Source organism: Mustelus asterias, chromosome 7 (assembly GCF_964213995.1).
Source record: "Mustelus asterias chromosome 7, sMusAst1.hap1.1, whole genome shotgun sequence".
NCBI classification, from domain to species: domain Eukaryota; kingdom Metazoa; phylum Chordata; class Chondrichthyes; order Carcharhiniformes; family Triakidae; genus Mustelus; species Mustelus asterias.
Window position 1 is genome coordinate 83,239,539 of NC_135807.1, and position 20,947 is coordinate 83,260,485.

General features: G+C 41.4%; 1 protein-coding gene across 1 annotated transcript in view; it reads left to right on the top strand.

Annotated features, from left to right (window-relative positions):
- Positions 1-20,947, top strand: part of LOC144496129 (uncharacterized) — a 287,585-nt gene that overhangs the window by 136,863 nt on the left and 129,775 nt on the right. Inside the window, exons 9-11 of the mRNA XM_078217113.1 lie at positions 2,043-2,189; positions 15,591-15,758; positions 20,175-20,354. Coding sequence (XP_078073239.1) covers positions 2,043-2,189; positions 15,591-15,758; positions 20,175-20,354 — 495 coding nt within the window. The remainder of the gene's footprint in view (positions 1-2,042; positions 2,190-15,590; positions 15,759-20,174; positions 20,355-20,947) is intronic.

Consider the following 20,947-nt stretch of genomic DNA (forward strand, 5'->3'; position numbering starts at 1 on the left):
ATGCACATGGCAATCCAGAGCCGAGGAATACTGAAAGGAGAGATTTAAATCCTGGAAGTGGATCCTTGGTAAAGGTATCCAAGAGAGAAATTTATTTGTGAGAAGATTCAAAAGTATGTTTCTTTCCGAGAATGGATTTTGGAAACACTAGTATGGAAGTTGGAGTTCCACTGAGCCCAGTTGGCTGACAGTGCAGTAAGCATCTGGGGGGATTTGATGAAAAATCCACAGAAGTTATATTGGGTGGAATCTGCCACTTGGACTCAGAGTGTGGTGTGTCTGACCTTAGTTGGCTGTTGGTTTACATGGACTGTGTACTTATAGAAACAATTACAGTATAAGATTTATTTGGTAATTTCCTTAAAAATCTGTGTACATCTGTAAAGGTATAGGTGCGGTAAAGGAGTATTGTATTATAGTCAGACTTTTCATGTTTAATCAATGCTTTATTTTTGTGAAAAGTTAATTGACAGTCCTGTGACTCTCTTCATTCATGCCTCTGAACAAAAGTTAAGGTTTTTTGAGTCTGGGTTCCATTCTGGGGCCTGACTCTTCAGGAGAAATATCAACTGGGATTGTAACAATGTTCAATGACTCAGTCTCCACAGACCTACAGGGAGGAGAATTGCAAGGACTAACAACTCCCTGAGTGAAAAGATTCCTCTAATTTCTGTCTCAAGAGGAGACCCTTTTTAAAAAAAATGTATGCCTAATTCTCCACGGGGGAAACGTCTCAACCTCTACCTTGTCAAACTCCCTCAGGATCATATAGTTTCAATAAGATTGCCTCTAAATTTTCTTAACTGCAATGAGTATAGGCCTAATCTGCTCAATCTTTCCTCATAAGACCATAAGACAATTCCTTCATCCCAGGAATCAGCCGAATGAACTTTCTCTGGACTGCTTCCAATGCAAATATATCACTCCTTCAGTAAGGAGATTAAAACTGTGCTTCTTTCTTTAGGTATGGTCTTACCAATGCCTTTTACACTTATGGCAAGGTTTACCAACTTGGATACGAGAGGCTCCCTTGCAACAAAGGCCAATATTACATTGACTTCCTAATTATTTGTTTTAAAGTTTATTTATTAGTGTCACAAGTAGGCTTACATTAATACTGTAATGATATTTTACTGTAAAAATCCCTAAGTCGCCACACTCCGGCGCCTGTTCAGGTACACTGAGGGAGAATTTAGTATGACCAATGCACCTAACCAGCAAGTCTTTCGGTCTGTGGGAGGAAACTGGGGCACCCGGAGGAAACCCACGCAGATGTGAGGAGAATATACAGACTCTGCACAGTCACCCAAGCCAGAAATTGAACCCGACTCCCTGGCGCTGCGAGGCAGTAGTGCTAACCACTGTGCCACTCCACCATTGTTGTACCATATGCTAACCTTTTCTCATTCATGTACAAGGGAACCCAGATCCCTCTGCAACATTATGCAATTTCTCGTCATCTAAATATCATTCTGCTTTTTTATTTTTCCTGCCAAATCTCTATTCACTTCAGCGGGACCAGACAATCCCAGCTTGAGGCAAGATTGGAGAATTCTGGCCCATGCCTATATTTGTGTTTAGAGGTCAACCCAATAGTTTAAGAGCAGTATGAGTACCTTTCAATTTTATTGCGACCAAAACCATGGTGTTGATTACTTTCCATATTTTATATTGCATATTAGTGACTGGTTTGACTCAAGTGTTGCTATTTCATTGAAAACAGTCAGAGCAGTTGAATAATTTAGGCTTTTTGTTAGTGGCAAAAATGAAATAAAACCTTTTGTGAATGTATTTCATTTTTATTATTCTGAGCACTGTAAAACTATGTAAAATTGCATTGAATATACAGCACAGAAATAGGCCATTCAGCCCCACCAATCCATGCTGGTGTTTATGCTCCACTTGAGCCAATTTTCTTGGATTATCAAGTTAGGTTCACTAATCCAAGCTATATTAGATGATTCTGTTTCATGTTTTTGAGCTGATATCTGACAAATATAAAACTTGTACTTGAGCAACTAACTTTTTGAAACTTGCTTTAGATTCAGCATCAAGAAAAGCTGCTGGAACAACAGCACCTGAAATATATGGCTTCAGTTAATGTAGTTGAAAAGCATCAGCAGATGATTCATTCTTTAGAACAGGATCTTCAAACTGCCATGATTGCAGAAAGGGAAATGGCTACTCAGGTAAAACAAGGATATTGTTTTTAATTACAGATATTATAACTGCATTATGAAAATAGTTTTTGATACTGTTAGGGTATTACTGTTGTAAAATGGATAATTTCGATGCTTTTCCACTTTGTGTAACTACTATGGTTCACAGTGTACAAGTCGATCTTTGAACCCTTGAAAAATCCTCCCCAAATTGGGTTGATTTATACTCCCAATATAAAATGTGAACTGCCTGTGTTGGTGTTCGTGGTCACCATTTTGAAATGTGAAATGAACATAACATTTGTAATTCAAATTAAATTAATGTGACATGTTTCATTGAATTTTATTTATTTTAATATTATGAATTGTGAACATGGTCCCTGAATGACCTATTGAGACATACATCCAAAAGTTGAATTACAGATGTTAGACCCTGTGCTTTCTAACTGCCATTTGTGTGTTATCTCTGGCTGTCACCTCTTGATCTCCTTGGTTATCCACATCATATCTGGGATTTGAACAATGTTCCACACTACTGAACTGTGTTTTTTGCATAGAACACTGGGAAGTCTATTCCACACATATTGATCCACAACTTCACTCCATCCTCGTCCAGCCAACTGTTGTAATGGACATGCGCAAAAACTCCTGCGGAGAACTTAATTTTCAGCATGGTTTTACATTTGAAAATTACCATAATTTTGTTCCGTTGGCCATGCTGGCCAATACCACTCTGAATCTTGTCCTCCCATGTCCTGTGGTTTTCACTATAAACTGTTTCCAACCTTTCCAATCCATTGCTGGTTGCTGGACATAGCAAACTTCATATTTATTTCATACATGTTCCCGATGTGACATATTTGGTGCTTATGCTTTTGCCACTGATAATTTGCTGAAAATTGGTAATTTTCGAGTTAACAAATGTGATGACTTTTAGCTTGAAACTAGCTTAATATTTCATTGTTCTGCCGGAGGACCCATTTCTGCTTGTTGTTCGCCAGGCACGGTCTGCTCTGTGTGCGCATATCTTAAACTCCCATACATTTCCTTGGTAACATGGCCACATTGCCTGTTGGATCCCATGCACTGACTTATGATACATTGAGCATAGACCGAAACACGATCTTTGGTGCCTAGAAAATGGGGTTGCTTTTATGCTGGGTCGGCTACGGTGAATTATCTTAAAATTGTTCGTTTTCAGGAAAACTATTTCAAAAATCCATCTCCTCAATACACATTTTTTTTTTGAAGTTACAAGCATGTACTTTACCTCTGGATCTTAAATATAGCTGTACCATACATGAACTCTAAATAATGTTTGCCTTGTTTTGCTATGGATGTTCTTAGTTAAGAGATAAGCGGTCTTGCTTTAAATGTGAATTGATGTGATGGTAGCAAATATGAGTGTACTTGGGAGGATGCAAGTGAAAGTGTTTTAGCTGATTTCAATTTATCATGTACATTTGCATGTAAAAGCATGCATGTTAAAAAGATGATTTTCCATTTTTATTCAAATAATTCTTCAAACAGCAGCGCACCCATATTTCAGACCCAAATTTTGCTGAAGCTTTTACTTCAATTTTCCTCTCTCTAACGTTTGATGTGCTGCTCCCCCTTGGGCCCCCTGGTCTCTTATTCACCTTTCTCTGGTTCCTGACCTCTCAGGTACATCTCATTCCCCCTGTTTGTATGCAACAGTGTCTCAGTCAGGTAGTGTGGGGTAGGAATGGTGACAGCACTTAATTCAGATATATGCTTAATAGATTGCATTTTAAAATTTAATAGACAGTTGTTTGAATTTTTACTGGACAATATTTCTCAGCCTAGCTGGTTCAAAGTTAACAATCTGGCTGAAATCTTTAGAAGGCCATATTACATTTATCATCTCACCTTCTCAGCCCACTGTCTTCTTCTGCAGCAAATGTGGCAGAGACTGCCAGGCTAGAGTGGGGCTCCTCAATCACACCCAACAATGCTTAACACAGAGTTGACCACCATAGAGCAAACCCTAATCTTATGAGGTAGAAGGCTGCCACAAGGTATTAAATTTGTGAGCAGGAAGAAAAGTTTTTTAAAAACCTGCCCCATAAGAATGCAACAGTTGGGACATGATCTACTTAGGAGAGTTAAGTTTAAAAACAATTGTAAAATACATTTTGCCATTCTAACTCTTCCTTCCCCCCTATTGTTTAATAAATGTGTTTGTCAGTTAAGGCCTACGTCACAATTTAATGCGGATTATATTACCACCTTTCCAAGGTAAAGAATATCATGTGCAGATACGTAATAAAAGTAAGTCAAAACAAAGCAAGGGAGGTTCTCTATTCAGTCCTACGGCATACCACACATTTGGAGAGTGGAGCTGGGAGATAAAAGAGCGAGATCAAGAGCGCAGCTCGGGAAGTAAGTGTATGAGGTAGGGTGAGACTGAGAGTAGAGTAGGGAGATAAAAGAGTGCGAGAAAGAGTGGGATTGAGAATGGAGCCGGGGAGATAAAGAATTGCGGGAATGAATAAGATTGAGAGCGCAGTTGGGGAAATAAAGAGCGCACAAAGAGCAAGACTGAGAGTGGAGCCGGGGAGATAAAGAATCTCCATGCAGGTAGTAATGACATAGGCAAGACAAAGAAAGAGGGTCTGCACAGTCAGTATGAAAATCAAAGCACCAAATTAAGAAGCAGAACCTCAAAGGAAATAATCTCTGGATCATTACCTGAGCTGTGTGCAAATTGGCACAGGATAAATGAGTGTGTAGCTCAAATACTGGTGTGGGAGAAGTGGGTTCCAGTTCATGGGTCACTGGCACCAGTACTGGGGAAAATAGGTGTTGTATCATTGGGACGGTCTACACTTGAACTGTGCTGGGACCAGTGTTTTAGCTGTGTAACTAGGGAAGTAGACTTTTAAAATAAAAACGGTGGGTGAGGGATAAGCTTGGGTAGATGTAGCAAGTCAAGGGGTAGAGTTAAAGCAAGGGAACAAAATAGTAACATGGGAAATGAGGGTCAGAGAAAAGCAGGAGGAAACAATGAGAAAATAATCTAAGAATACACGAACAGTCAAGACTATGTTTCAAAGATAGCAAAATTACAAAACTCAAGGCTCTTTATCTGAATGTGTGTCGCATTCATAACAAAGTAAGTGAATTGATAGCATTTGTGTGCCCTGTATAAAGGGATACAGGGATACTGTGCACTTGGTCTCTTTATTTAAGGAAGGATGCAAAATGCATTGGAGATGGTTTAGAAGAGGTTTACTAGATTGATATCTGGAATGAGTGAGTTGTCCTCTGAGCAGACTGGGCTGGTATCAATTGGAATTTAGAAAGTTAACGGTGGACTTGATTGAAGAAAAAAAGCGAGTGAACGGTCTTGACAAGGTGGACGTGGAAAGGATGTTTCCTCTTGTGGATGAGTCTTTAGGACAAAGATGAGGATTTTTTGGCGAATCTTTGAAACTCTCTGCCTCAGAAGGCGTTGGAAGCGGAGTCATTGAATATTTTTAAGGCGGAAGTAAATAGATTCTTGTTAGGCAAGGGAATCAAAGGCTGTCGAGGGTAGATGGGAATGTAGAATTGAAATACAAACAGATCAACTGTAATCTTATTGAATGACAGGGTGAACTCAAGGGGCTGAATGGCCTACTTCTCCTATTTCATATGTTGTTTGCAAATTTACTTTGACATTATGACAAAGATAAAGGATGTTGTGAGACAGTGAGGTAGTGCTTAGATTTGGCATGTTAATTCGGTATTGAAATATAGAGATCTACAAATAGCTTGTTGATTTCATTGAGGTCACATGTAGATTGCCACCTACTTTCCTTCCACATATAGTGGGCCTGCTGTAAAGTATTTGTTTATAATTTTTAGTGCTTATTGTCTGAATCATAGAATGGCATGGTTACAGCATAGGAAGAGGCCATCTGGCACGTCATGCCCCTGCTGGCTCTCTTGCAAGAGCAATTCACCAATCCCAATCCCCTTCCTTTTTCCCCATAACCGTCCTTATGATGTTTTGCCTGCTGAATGGTGGACAGCAGGAGGTTCCACTCCCGTCTGATTGAATCGGATTTCCTTCAGTCACTTTGGTTTTTATTTTGACGCAGTAGGCAACTAATTTCCATGTAGGAGAGCAAAATACTGCAGATGGTGGAATTAAATACAAAGTGCTGCAAACACTCAACTGATCTGGCAGCATCTGTCAAGAGGGAAATATGTTTGAGAGAAAAATAATTAGTGTTTACGGCATTTTCTGTCTTTATTTGTGTGTAGTTTGCATGTAGTTCAAGCTGGACTGATGACTTCCACAAAGGACATCAGTGAGTCAATTCAACAAATGTAACGGTCACCCTTCCTTGTGCTAGCTAATCAATCACTTGTGGTTAGCATTTCTGCCTCACAGCACCAGGGACCCAGGTTAGATTCCAGCCTTGGGTGACTGTCTGTGTGGAGTTTGCATGTTTTCCCCATGACTGCGTGTGTATCCTCAGGGTACTCTGGTTTCCTCCCACACTCAAAAGATGTGCAGATTAGGTTGATTGGCCATTCTAAATTATCCCTTAGTGTCCCAAGATGTGTAGGGGAATTGGTGAGATAAATAAGTAAGCCCAGGGTCACCAGGGCCAGATTGGCAGGCTTAGGTGAGAAGCGATATTCGAGAGGCCATAGGTGGAGGGTTAAAGTTGGGGTAAAGACCTTGGAAGGGGGATCCCTTCTATGGGTCCAGTGTGCCCACAAAGGAGGTTCTCCCCCACCTGCCAGTCACTGGCCTGCGCAGCAAAAGCTGCTGGGTTTCCGACTATATGTGCCTCACCCTCTGCCACAAACATGATATTTGCTGCTGAAGTGTGAGGCCATTAATTGGCCACCCAGACCCACCTTAATTAAGGTTGGTTCAAGAGTGGGTAGATAGATGAATAGCATGATGCCAGCTATGTGACCCCCACCTTCAAATCCATGGCTGAGGAATGTCTTCTCCATTCCCACTGTTGCCACATATCCCTTCATGCCTTGGTTGCCAAAAATTTCTCAATTTCAGTTTTAGAATGAGCAATTCATCTAACATCTATTGCCATTTGATGAAGGAGTTCCAAATTTCTACCACTTTGTGTGCACAAGTGTTTCATTAATTCATTCTGGAAAGATCTGGCTTTTATTTTTAGTCTATTCTTCCTAATCCTTGACTCCCCACCTAGCAGAAATAATCTGTCTATCTACCCTAACTGTTTGCCTTTATATCTTGAAAATGAATCAGATCTCGCCTTGATCTTTTGAATTCTAGGGAATGCAGCTCCTAGTTTATGAAACCTCTCCCCTAACTTAACCCTTCAAGTCCTTTATTATTCTGATAAATCTATGTTACACTCTCCCCAAATGCAGTATATCGTGGTGTGGTTCCCAGAACTACTAAAAATACTCAAGTTATCACCTAACTAGAGTTTTGTGTCACTGAAACATGACTTCTACCCTCTTATATGCTAGCCTTCTTGATACGGGGATCAGCATTCCATTATCCTTTTTGATTGTTTTCTGTATCTGACCATGACATTGTAATGATCAATGTACCTGAACTCCCAAATCCCTTAGCTTTAATCTGTGTTCAAAATACTCTATTGTACTGTTTTTAGATCCCAGGTGGATGACTTCCCATTTGCTATCTTGAAATCCACTTTCCACAGTTTAGTCCGTTCCTTTAATTACCAATATATCTTTGTAATTCTATGCTTCCATCTACACTACTTACAATGCCATCTATGTTTGTATTATCTGCAAATGTATACATGTGATTTTCTATCCCATCAACTGATAGTGGATTCTTTGCAGGCGAAAATCATGAAGAGTTGTGATATGGTTGTTGGCGATTGAAAAAGCCAAACCTTGATCTGCAGGCTCTTGAGCATTTGGGGTACAGGAGTTCCTGGTTTACAGGGGCTCTGGTATAAGCAGATTTTGTCTGCACGTATCTTTACGTCTGTTCATTTCACAATTCTAGGTTGCTTTCTTGGTTGTTGTGCACCAGCTGTCCCTGTTAACAACCTTTTGCTCCCACACCTGTTGGTTAATGTCAGCCAGAGAGAGCTTTTTTTTCAACTGGTCTTTGAAGTGTTTGTGAGATGCACTCCTGCCTTCCCGGATCATAAAACATTTTCCAAGGCAATTAGTGTTGGAAGCGAATGCATTCAATGCTGAGCAGATTGGTTCTTTTGAGGAATTCATAATTTGTGATGTCGTCTTGCCATCTGATATTCATGATGGATGGAAGACAGCATTGCTGGAAGCTTTCCAACAATCATATTTATCTTCTGTACAGCCCAAACGCAGGATCTACTCTGTTGTATCTTTGGCTAGATTATCTATACCATTTATATCTAGTTTGTTATGATTTTTTAAATCATCTACACATTAACTGCACTTGATAGTAAACACTGGACAAAAGTTTTAAATCTCTGTTGCCTCGAGCTTATATGAAGTAATGCAATCAAAAACAATGGCCAGGATTTTCTGCTCCCACTCACGGCGAGCAGGTTTGGCGACAGGAGTGGAAAATCTTGCAAGAACGGCTAAATCACATTTCACATTTATGTGATCATGTGACACGAATCCTCCCTCCCCCATCACTGACTGTGCTATCTGTCTTGCCAATGGAAAAATGCAGCCCAATACCTCCTTCCCATACTGGACTGAATTCTCCCCTCACCAAATCTGCAACTATTCTATTCATGCCTCGCTCTTGTGACCAGTCTGCTGACATTTGCTCTAAAGTTTTTTAAAGTATCTGAATAAATAAGGCTCTAAATAAGGTATTTATGAGTCGAATGGTTTGAACAGTGCAATTTATTTTCCACATTATGATGATTTAAGTAATCATGGCTTTCACTATAGAGGGTACAAGTAACATCCCAAAAGCAGCTATAAACCAGGAAACAAGGAAGGGGCGAACTCGGGATAATTATAGTCACCAGAAAAGTGGTACTGAGTAAATTATTGGTGTGGTGGGCTGATAAGAGCCTGGATCCTGATACGCTTCACCCTAGGGTCTTAAAAGAAGTGCCTAGTAAGATTGTTAATGCAGTGATTGTAATTTTCCAAAACTCCCTAGATTTGGGGAAGGTCTCATCAGATTGGAAGATAGCAAATGTAAAAATGTAACTCCATTATTCAGAGAACAAGGGAAACAGAAAATGGGAAACTACAGGCCAGTTAGTTTAACATCTTTCATGGGGAAAATGTTAGAAGCTATTATTAAAGAAGTTGTAGAAGGGCGCATGGATAAGCTCAAGGGAATCAACATGATTTTGCTAAAGGGAAATCCTGTTTAACCAACCTATTGGAGTTCTTTGAGGGAACAACCTTAGATTTCCAGAAGGTGGAAGTTAATGTGGAAAAAAGAAGTTCATGTTATAGCGGGTAACATATTGGTATGGAAAGATGATTAGCTGGCTAACAGGGAGCTAAGAGTAGACATAAATGAAACTGGAAAGATGTAACAAGCAATCAGTGCCTGGACTGTTCACAATTTATTTAAATGACTTGGATGAAGGGATTGAAGGCACATTTGCTGATGATACAAAGATAGGTAAGAATGTAAGTTATGAAGCGGACATAAGGAGGCTACAAAAAGATACAAGTTAAATGAGTGGGCAAAGATCTGGCAAATGGAGTGCAATGTGAGAAAATGTGAAATTGACCATTTTGGCATGAAGGATATAAAGGAAGCATGCTATCTAAATGGTGAGAGATTGCAGAGTTCCGAGGTGTAGAGGGATAAAAGCAAAGTACTGCGGATGCTGGAATCTGAAACAAAAACAAATACTGGAAAATCTCAGCAGGTCTGACAACAAATGTGGAGGGAGAATAGAACCAATGTTTTGAGTCAGGATGGCCCTTTGTTAGAGCTTTATTCTCTCTTCACAGATGCTGTTAGAACTACTAAGATTTTCCAGCATTTTCTGAGGTTTAGAGGAATCTGGATGTTGTTATATTTCAGGTCCGAAACTCCAAAGTGTTCTATGGAGCCTGCCTGGATCATAAGTTTTGCATCTTGAATTTGGCTAGGACATACATGAGATATTTCACTTCAGGTATGATTCAAGTGACCCACTAGGGAGCTTTTATCAAACAAAGTTTATTTAAGAATATAGTTAACATGTATAATAAGAAAATTAGCAAGATTTTTTACCAATTACCAACAAGAAACAAACAATCATAATAATGTATAACCCTTAACAAAGACATCTACAATGTTCCAATCAAACCAATCCCTTTTCACAGGTTTAACACAGCACAGAGTAATGCTCATGTGATACAGGAAGTTGAGCCTTTTGGTTGAAGTCTACAGTTCTCTGGATTCATTCCAAACAGTTTGAAGACAAGACGGCCTCCCAGAACACCAGAGAGGCTCTGGTCCAGCCCCCAACAAGAGCAGATTTTCACCCTTCAGGGAAACAAGATCTTGTTTTCAGCTAACCAACAGAATTTTCAAGACAACAGGGAGAAGGGAAAACCTATTTTTATTTAAACTCCCATTTAAACCACTTAAGTAGCAATATAAGGACTTATCATAGTCAGCCCAGCAACAATGACATCACTAAAGCTGTGAGCTAAGAAACCACTGAAGCTGAGAGCTGCAGAAATCATGTTTTGAAAAAAAAACTTTCTTAAAGATACAATAACGTCACAGTGTCCGAGTGCATTAATCACAAAAGGCTAGTATGTAGGTACAGTGTGTGATCATTTATTGTGCGGGTAATTGAATACAAAGTAGGGAGGTTATTTTTATTTGTACAGGCTGCCTGTGAAGCCACACTTGGAGTACTATGTGCAGCATTGGTCGACTTATTAAAGGAAAGATGTAAATGCATTCGAAGTAGCTCAGAGAAGGTTTACCAGACTAATACCCGGAATAAGAACATAAGAACATAAGAAATAGGAGCAGGAGTAGGCCATCTAGCCCCTCGAGCCTGCCCCGCCATTCAATAAGATCATGGCTGATCTGACGTGGATCAGTACCACTTACCCGCCTGATCCCCATAACCCTTAATTCCCTTACCGATCAGGAATCCATCCATCCGCGCTTTAAACATATTCAGCGAGGTAGCCTCCACCACCTCAGTGGGCAGAGAATTCCAGAGATTCACCACCCTCTGGGAGAAGAAGTTCCTCCTCAACTCTGTCTTAAACCGACCCCCCTTTATTTTGAGGCTGTGTCCTCTAGTTTTAACTTCCTTACTAAGTGGAAAGAATCTCTCCGCCTCCACCCTATCCAGCCCCCGCATTATCTTATAAGTCTCCATAAGATCCCCCCTCATCCTTCTAAACTCCAACGAGTACAAACCCAATCTCCTCAGCCTCTCCTCATAATCCAAACCCCTCATCTCCGGTATCAACCTGGTGAACCTTCTCTGCACTCCCTCCAATGCCAATATATCCTTCCTCATATAAGGGGACCAATACTGCACATAGTATTCCAGCTGCGGCCTCACCAATGCCCTGTACAGGTGCATCAAGACATCCCTGCTTTTATATTCTATCCCCTTCGCAATATAGGCCAACATCCCATTTGCCTTCTTGATCACCTGTTGTACCTGCAGACTGGGCTTTTGCGTCTCATGCACAAGGACCCCCAGGTCCCTTTGCACGGTAGCATGTTTTAATTTGTTTCCATTGAGATAGTAATCCCATTTGTTATTATTTCCTCCAAAGTGTATAACCTCGCATTTCTCAACGTTATACTCCATTTGCCATATCCTCGCCCACTCACTCAGCCTGTCCAAATCTCTCTGCAGATCTTCTCCGTCCTCCACACGATTCACTTTTCCACTTATCTTTGTGTCGTCTGCAAACTTCGTTACCCTACACTCCGTCCCCTCCTCCAGATCATCTATATAAATGGTAAATAGTTGCGGCCCGAGTACCGATCCCTGCGGCACGCCACTAGTTACCTTCCTCCAACCGGAAAAACACCCGTTTATTCCGACTCTTTGCTTCCTGTCGGATAGCCAGTCCCCAATCCACTTTAACACACTACCCCCAACTCCGTGTGCCCTAATCTTCTTCAGTAGCCTTTTATGGGGCACCTTATCAAACGCCTTTTGGAAATCCAAAAACACCGCATCCACCGGTTCTCCTCCATCAACCGCCCTAGTCACATCTTCATAAAAATCCAACATGTTCGTCAAGCACGACTTTCCCCTCATGAATCCATGCTGCGTCTGATTGATCGAACCATTTCTATCCAGATGCCCTGCTATCTCCTCTTTAATAATGGATTCCAGCATTTTCCCTACTACAGACGTTAAGCTGACCGGCCTATAGTTACCCGCCTTTTGTCTCCTTCCTTTTTTAAACAGCGGCGTAACATTAGCCGTTTTCCAATCAACCGGCACTACCCCAGAATGCAACGAGTTTTGATAAATAATCACTAACGCATCCACTATTACCTCTGACATTTCTTTCAATACCCTGGGATGCATTCCATCCGGACCCGGGGACTTATCCACCTTCAGTCCCATTAGTCTACCCAGCACTGCCTCTCTGGTAACATTAATTGTATTAAGTATTTCTCCTGCTGGGCAGGAATGGGTGAATTGTCTTGAAAGGAAAGGTTGCACTGCCTAGGCTTGTATCTACTGGATTTAGAAGAGTAAGAAGTGACCTAATTGAAATATCTAGGGGGCGATTCTTCCAAAAAAATTCAAAGTGCTGAATTGGCAGGAAAAATGGTATAAATCACGATTGTTTTTTCAGTGAGAGTTCAGACTCTAATCTCCCACACTCTGTACAGTGCAGGGCCCACAATTGTGAATATCATTAAAAGCTCGGGTTTAGGTCCTATTCCGACCAGAGTCTAACAGTTCCATCGCTGGCCAGCCCAGGCCTCTTGCACTGGTGCCCCTCCAGCCCCCCCCCCCCCCCCCCCCCCCCACGGCCTGATCGTGACCGCACAACCATTCCCGAGCCAGTCCAAACCACCACCCCTCCCCACCCCCCGTCATCCTGGAGCGCTGCAATCTCCAGCCTCCCATCACCCCCCATGGGAGCAAGATCCCCCCTCTCCCCATCCTGGGAGGCAGACCACCCCCCACCCCAATCGCTGGCCTCCCTCCAGCCCCCAACCTATCACCCCTAGGCCCCATCCTCTTGGCACTGGTGGATGCCCAGTGGGCAGTGCCAAGGTACCCCCTGGGCATAGGCACTTTGCCCCTTGGGCAGTGCTGGGGGCACAGGCTGGCACTACCAAGGTGCCCATGTCCAGGGGGCACCACTCTTGCCGCCCAGCCCCCTGGTGGGGCTCTGATTGCCCCCTCCTCACTCCAGCAGGGTCTCCTGCTAGTTCCAGGAATGTGGGGTACTACTCTAAACTCTGCTGAAGTGAAATACTCCTGGCGGGGTGGGAGATGCTATCGGGCCCGGAGAATTCAGTCCCAGGCCCGATAATGACATTGAAATTATACTACAAATAGATTAAAATCACTTATCTGGTCTTCCCACCGGTTTCCAGCGTGGTCCCAACCGCATCTGCTCTCTGGCGGTGGGAAACGCGCAAGCGTCGGGAACGCATGTGAGAATCCAGCGAAATGTCCGATACGTGCATCTCCCAACCCGACGCGCCAAAAAATTAGCACGTCGCGATGGGAGAATCGGGCCCTAATGTCTTGAGGGGCTTTGAAGGGTGGATGTTGAGAGGAGGTTGTGGGAGAATCTCGAACTAGGATTTATTGTTTAAGAATAAGGGGTCGACCATTTAAAATGGAGATGAAGTGAAATCTTTTCACTGAGGATCACAACTCTTTGGCACTCTTTTCCTGAAAACATTGTGGAAGCAGGGTCTTTGAATATTTTCAAGGCAGAGTTGATAGATTCTTCGTAAGCAAGCGGGTGATAGCTTATCAGTGGGAGAAGAGATGCAGATTTGAGGTTCCTGCCGGATCAGCCATGGTCTTTTCAAATGGCAGAGTAGGCTTGAGGGGCTGAATGGCCTACTGCTGCTGTTTGTTGGTATGTTCGTATCATCGACAGATTTTGCGATAGTAATGATGCCAGCATTCACCATTGTTGCTGCTCCCAAACTGACAGCAGCTTCTGAAGTCTGCACATTCGCAATTAAACGTGGAAATTCAGTATTCACTGTTAGCAACCCTATTGGTTGGATTTTATGTGCCTCCTCTGGCCATGTCTTCAGTAAGGGACACATTAGTACATAGGGTGGCTCGCCCTCCATCTTCCTGTCTGCCCCTGAGCTGGACCCCATAATACACTAGGTGGGTGTGGAAATCTGCAGCCTGTCAGCCCTATGTAAATAAATAATTGAAGGTAAATTAGGCTTGTTAGCAAGCTTATTGTTCTGAATATAATATTCTGCCCATGTCAATATATGACTGGCATGGGTGGAAGTGGGCAGGCCAGTTTTTAAGGTCTAGATGTAAAAGGATGGGAAGGAAGGGTGCACCTCCTTGGGGTGGACTGAGGGGGGGGGGGCTGCACTCATTAGACGCACCTCCCACCACTCCTACTATGACAGCCACGTGCCCCCTAAACCCCAGCCACCCACCCCCTTCTCTGGGCTCTTGGATTCCTCCCTGGGGTTTTAATCCCAGGAGTTGTCTTTGGATGCCATGATTTTCTTTGTCTTCCTTCATCCTCCTCCTTGGTAGCACCCACTACTGAGCCCTGGCACTGCTGGAACTGCTGAAGCTTCCAGACAATTAGATCCACTTAAGGGGGGGGCAAAACCCTCACTCAACCCACAGCATGTTATGATTGCAAGGTGGGCTTGTTGCAGCCATGTTGGCTTCCGGTTGATTCCCCCCCCCCCCCACTTCTGCAAAATGCAGCATTCTGTTTCTCTGTAAGGTGCATTGTTGAAACTGCCAAGGTTGTAATTCATTCGAAATGTCTGAACTGATGATAACTTGCCATTTTACACTATTTGTCCTGCATTGAAAAAGTTAAACCTAGTTGAATGAAGTTTATCTGAGTCTTTTACTATGCACCACAGTCCCAAACATAACAACCCTGTAGAACCTTGCATTTGTAACAATGTGCCAAACATAGAATTTGCTCTCTCTAACTTAAAAATGAAAGATAATCAGTGCTTTTAGCTTCTGTTTGTTGCCATTGGCTCCTTTCCCTACTTGATGACCTTGCTGATGTGGGATTCTGGAGGTCCTTTTGACTTGGCACCAGATTCAATGTGACATTAGAAAAGGGGAAACCTAGGCCATAGAGGCCGCTAGATCTCTGGGAGCAGCTTTCTTCAGGGTTAGTAGTGAGAAACATCACTTTCCTGCTGACCACAAAATCCGAGCCGTACAATTCATGATTTGTTGCAAGTGACTGTATCGTCTCTCTCTCGTCAGTTTTATCCTGTTGAGATAAATGTTGGCTTTTAAATTACTTCAATTATAGTTTGGTATCATTTTTATTTTGCAGGTGGCTCAGTCTGAAGAAACAATTAAACATTTGCAAATCGAATTATCTTCGTTACATTCAGCACAAGAATTGAACAATAGGACCATTACACGTAAAAAGCAGATTATTAGTGAGCTACAACAAGAAAATGATTCACTGAATCAGAAACTGAAAGAAACATTATGCAAGGTGTGGTGAAATTTTTGATAACTTAAGTTTGTGTCACATTAAGTATTGATCTATTCTGTTAAAGGTCTAAAGTACAATATGTACTTGCCATATACAAGGCTTAATTTCTATTATCAAAAATTTCCAGCATTCTTCTATACCAACTTTTGTCATTGATCATTTTTGAGTCCACATTTTCTATCCGATTTTGCTATCTCTACCATAACAAATGGTGGTAGAATTGGACCAAAAGTGAGAAAATTTCAGACCAGTGTAATTTGGAGATTAAGCGGCACTTATCACATCACCTAAGTCACTCTATGAATAAAATTCTGTCTTTTCCTTTCACACTAATTGGAATTTCTAATGCCTAAAATTAGAATTCAGACAATTTTTTTTTGTAAATAATGTTATTGTTATTGAATTGTCTTTTTGTCTTTTAAATTTCTCATTAAAGTATTTACTGAGGCCACAGTCTCCCAAAATTCTGAGAGTGAAATTGATATATTTTCCCCAGAGCTCTGATTCTGTTAGCTGACTGTAGATTTTCTAGCCTGGGCAAATGCAGTGTTCCCAATTTGTCAGCATGCATCAATACCATTTAATCAGCTGACCAGCTGGAATACTTTTTGTTAGTTTCCATTCCATTCTCTTCAACCATCAATGTCCTCGGGGTTATCATTGCCCAGAAACTGAACGAGACCAACCATATAAATTTTGTGGCTACAAGAGCAGTTCGGAGCCTGGGAATTCTGTCACAAGTAATTCACCTCCTGACTCCCTAAAACCTGGCCACCATCTGCAAAGCACAAGTCAAGAATGTGATGGAATACTGTTCATTTGTCTGGATGAGTGCAGCTTCAACAACACTTCAGAAGCTTGACACCATTGTGGAAAAAGCAGCCTGCTTGATTGGCGTCCATCCACCACCTTAAACATTCACTCCCTCCATCATCGAAGCAAAGTAGTAACAGTGTGCACCACTTACAAGATGCACTGAAGCAGCTGAGAAAGGCTCCTTTGAGAGCACCTTCCAGACCAATGACCTCTATCACCTGGAAAGACAAGGACAGTGGGCACATGGGAATACCACCACCTGTGACTTCGCCTCGAAATCACACATTATCCTGACTTGGAAATATATCACTGTTCCTTCACTGTTGCTGGATCAATCTCCTGGAACTCCTCCCGAACAGCACTGTGGGTGTGCCTGCACCACATGGACTCCAGCAGTTCAACATGGCGGTTCATCACTACCTTCTCCGGGGCAATTGGGGATGGGTAGTAAAATGCTGATTTAGCCAGTGATTCCCACATCCATGAAAGATTTAAAAAATGTTTCACACAATGATATGAAGAAAATCTAGAGGACCAACTTTATAATAAGCATTCACATAAAGGTTTATTTTTAGTAGGCTGTTTGACTGTTCATGGATATTATTTTGTTCTTGTAAAAGTGCAGAAAGTGTATTAAATTGAGAGACCTGAAAATCCCTGCTTCGTGGTCCAGGTTGTTATGTAAGATTATACTACCTTGCCTTTTGTGCCGACTTCAGTCTGCATCATCCAACTTTTTTAAATGTATTCTTTCATGGGATTTGGGCGTTGCTGCCAAGCCCAGTATTTGTTGTCCATTCCTAATTGCCCTTGAACTGAATGGGTTGCTGGGCCATTTCAACGGACAGTTAAGAGTCAATCATGTTGTTGTGTGGGTCTGGAACCTTATGTAGGCTACACCAGGTAAGGACTGCAGATTTCCTTCCCTGAAGGACATTAGTGAACCAGATGGGGGTTTTTTTATGACAGTTGGTGATTATTTCACGGTCACCATTACTAGCTTCTAGTTCCAGATTTGATTAATTGAATTTAAATTCCACCAGCTGCCATGGTGGGATTTGAACCCATGTCCCTTGAACATTAGCTAGGGTCTCTAGAATACTAATATGCCACTGTTTCCAACAGCTATATACTTGGCATATAACTTCCAATAATATGTCATATCTCAACTGAACAAGAGAAGTAAAAACCGTTAATACAGGCGATTTGTATCCCTGCACTGCTACCCCACTATTTTGAACTCTAGTGAAGGATGTTCTTTGTCATACAAGTTAGACTAGGTCCTTACTGTATTTGGTGAGTAGTTCTAGATTTCCACAGAATTATTTACATTTTTTTTAAAAAGCCAGTTCTGTTTAAAGCAAATATACAGGGGTGCTTTTTGCTTGGGGGGTGTAGAATGCCTGGGTAAGAGTACCTTACTCAGGCCCTCTACCCTGCCCTATCCCTATAACCCCACACATTTCCCATGGCTAATCCATCTAACCTACACATCCTGGGACACTAAGGAGCAATTTAGCCAATCCACCTAACCTTCACATCTTTGGAGTGTAGGAGGAAATCGGAGCACCCAAAGGAAACCCACACAGACAGGAAGAATGCAAACTCCACACAATCGGTCACCCAAGGCTGGTATTGAACCTGGGTCCCTGGCACTGAGAGGCAGCAGTACTAACCACTGCCATGCTGCTGATTTTTGAAATCTTTTATTTTTGTGGCGCTGACAGCAGGCCTCTGCTGCTAACCCCCATCCTGTCCTAACTGCTGAACATTTACCTGTCGAAATCTCAGTTCTCCAAATTTCCGATGCTAAAGACCAACATATTAACAACACCTGTTTAAAGTCCATAGTTTGCATGTCAAATTCAAATAAGGCTCGAGCTTCAAAATCATGATTGCAGGCATGAACAGCCACCTTCAGGTTTAAAATCAACACCCACGTGTCTCTTTATCATCTGTAAATTATCACTATTGTCATTTGTGATGGACAGAGAACAGAGACTGATCAATTAATAAAAACAAGTGAACTTTCAACTCGGGCAGAAAGCTTCTAATGATCACAGATTGCTGTCTGTGTTTTAAAAAAGTTGCCATTCTTACAATTAGCAATGGTCAGATACAGAGAGCCAGGCAGGGAAAGACAGGTATAAAGAATATATATTTGAACAAGCAAAAAAATGCCATGATGTGTGATTAGATTTCTACAAGGTAACTCCACGGAATACTCCTTAACTGATAAGTAATCCATTTGAGCATTTATCATCCATAAATTATGTAGCAAACTGCTTTAACGTTCATCACAGTTAATCAGTATTGATTCATGGAGTTAGCTGCTTTAAAAAGACATTGGTTAATTATGTCAGGAAGTGAAATTGAAGGTTATAGAGTTAAGAACATGAGAAATAGGAGCAGGAGTAGGCCATCTAGCCCCTCGAGCCTGCCCTGCCATTCAATAAGATCATGGCTGATCTGATAGTGGTTTAGTTCCACTTACCCGCCCGCTCCCCATAACCCTTAATTCCCTTATTGATCAGAAATCTATCTACCTGTGACTTAAACATATTTAACGAGGTAGCCTCCACTGCTTCAATGGGCAGAGAATTCCAGAGATTCACTACCCTGTGAGAGAAGAAGTTCCTCCTCAACTCTGTCCTAAACTGACTCCCCCTTATTTTGAGACTGTGTCCTCTAGTTCTTGTTTTCTTTCTAAGTGGAAAGAATCTCTCTGCTTCTACCCTGTCGAGCCCCTTCATTATCTTATATGTCTCTATAAGATCTTCCCTCAGCCTTCTAAACTCCAACGAGTACAGGCCCAATCTACTCAATCTCTCCTCATAAGCTAACCCCCTCATCTCCAGTATCTGGTAGCCAGTTAGATTTAGCTTTTAGTATCTGGAACATTAGATCCTTTGTGTGCACTTTATCAAATGCTCTTGGAAAATCTAAATACACCACATTCACTGGTACCGCCACATCTTCCTTTCTAGTTACAACTTCAAAATAATTCCAACAGTTTTCTCAAACACAATTTTCCTTTCAAAAATCCATATTGATTTTACCTAATAATTTTATGATTTTTTTTTTTAAAAAGCATCCTGTTACCATGTCCCTAACAAAGATGCTTGTATTAGATTAGATTGGAATAGTGATGAAACTTTGCCTTGGATTTTCAACTTTTAAAGTAACCTATTTGTTTGTAAGGATACTAACTGCCACAGCTTACTTGCATTATTATTTTCATTTTTAATTAACTATGTCAAGTATTAACATGCCATTTGTTTGACATTTGTATTGGAAGAAGATGCATTATTATATTTGTATATTAATATTACTATAAATACATAAAGGTGTTCTACCTTCATAGGGAGTAAATATTTGGATCTCAGGATGGAAACTGTTGCTAAGATGTTTACTATGCTTAAAAAAAATGGTAGAGATTTAACGAATGGAAATCTATTCCAAGTCAGTGTTTCTTGGAAGAACTCATATATTTCAACTTATAATTCTTATCAGTGTTTAGTGGAGTACTTCTTGGTATATTAACTAGAACTAGGGGAAATAATAACTTCTATATTATGAAAACAATGTAATTACTTTCAGGTAAATGATACTGAAGAACAAGTTAGCACTTTGGACTTGGAGGTGAATATGTTAAAGATGAGATTGGTGGAAAAGTCTGATCTGGCTCAAAACCTGGAAGAACAAATTCTGAAACAGCACGAGTCCTTAAACAGAGCAAATGAAACTCTCAGAGATACAAAGAAGGCAGCTGGTAATAAGGTAACAACTGTCATAGTGCAAGAAGAATGCAACTCCATTTTGTCACAAACCCAGCTGATGTTAACAGTGAGCGTGTCCCGACTTGGAAACGCTGATTTGTGGTGGAGTATAGTTTGTCTGCAGGAACGGTGTAAGGGGCCATGTGTGATATCCAGCGAGAAAAATAACCAGCCCAGTAGCAGCATAACACTTATTGAAGACTATTTACTACAGTTACGAAAAGACATGTAAACACAAACAGGACAATAATAATCTAAATCAGTTATGTATAAGGCTACTAAACACACCCACATAGTTTAAGTAGGAATTACCCTTCTGATCCAAATATGTTCACAAGATCTGAACTGTTTCAAGACTTCTCTCTGCCAACATAATATCCAATTCAATAGTTCTACAAGGCCAGTTTATAGTTACCATATTGTATACGATTGAGTAGTTATTCTGGGGAACATCTCTTCTTGGTTCAGTGAAGATATGGTTTTAACTGCCTCCATGAATGTCCTCTACATGCTCGTTTCTGGTCTGCTAACCAGCACCAGCTTACAGGCTGCTAGCTGGACTCTGCACCTCAAGACTACTGGATACTGCCTGCT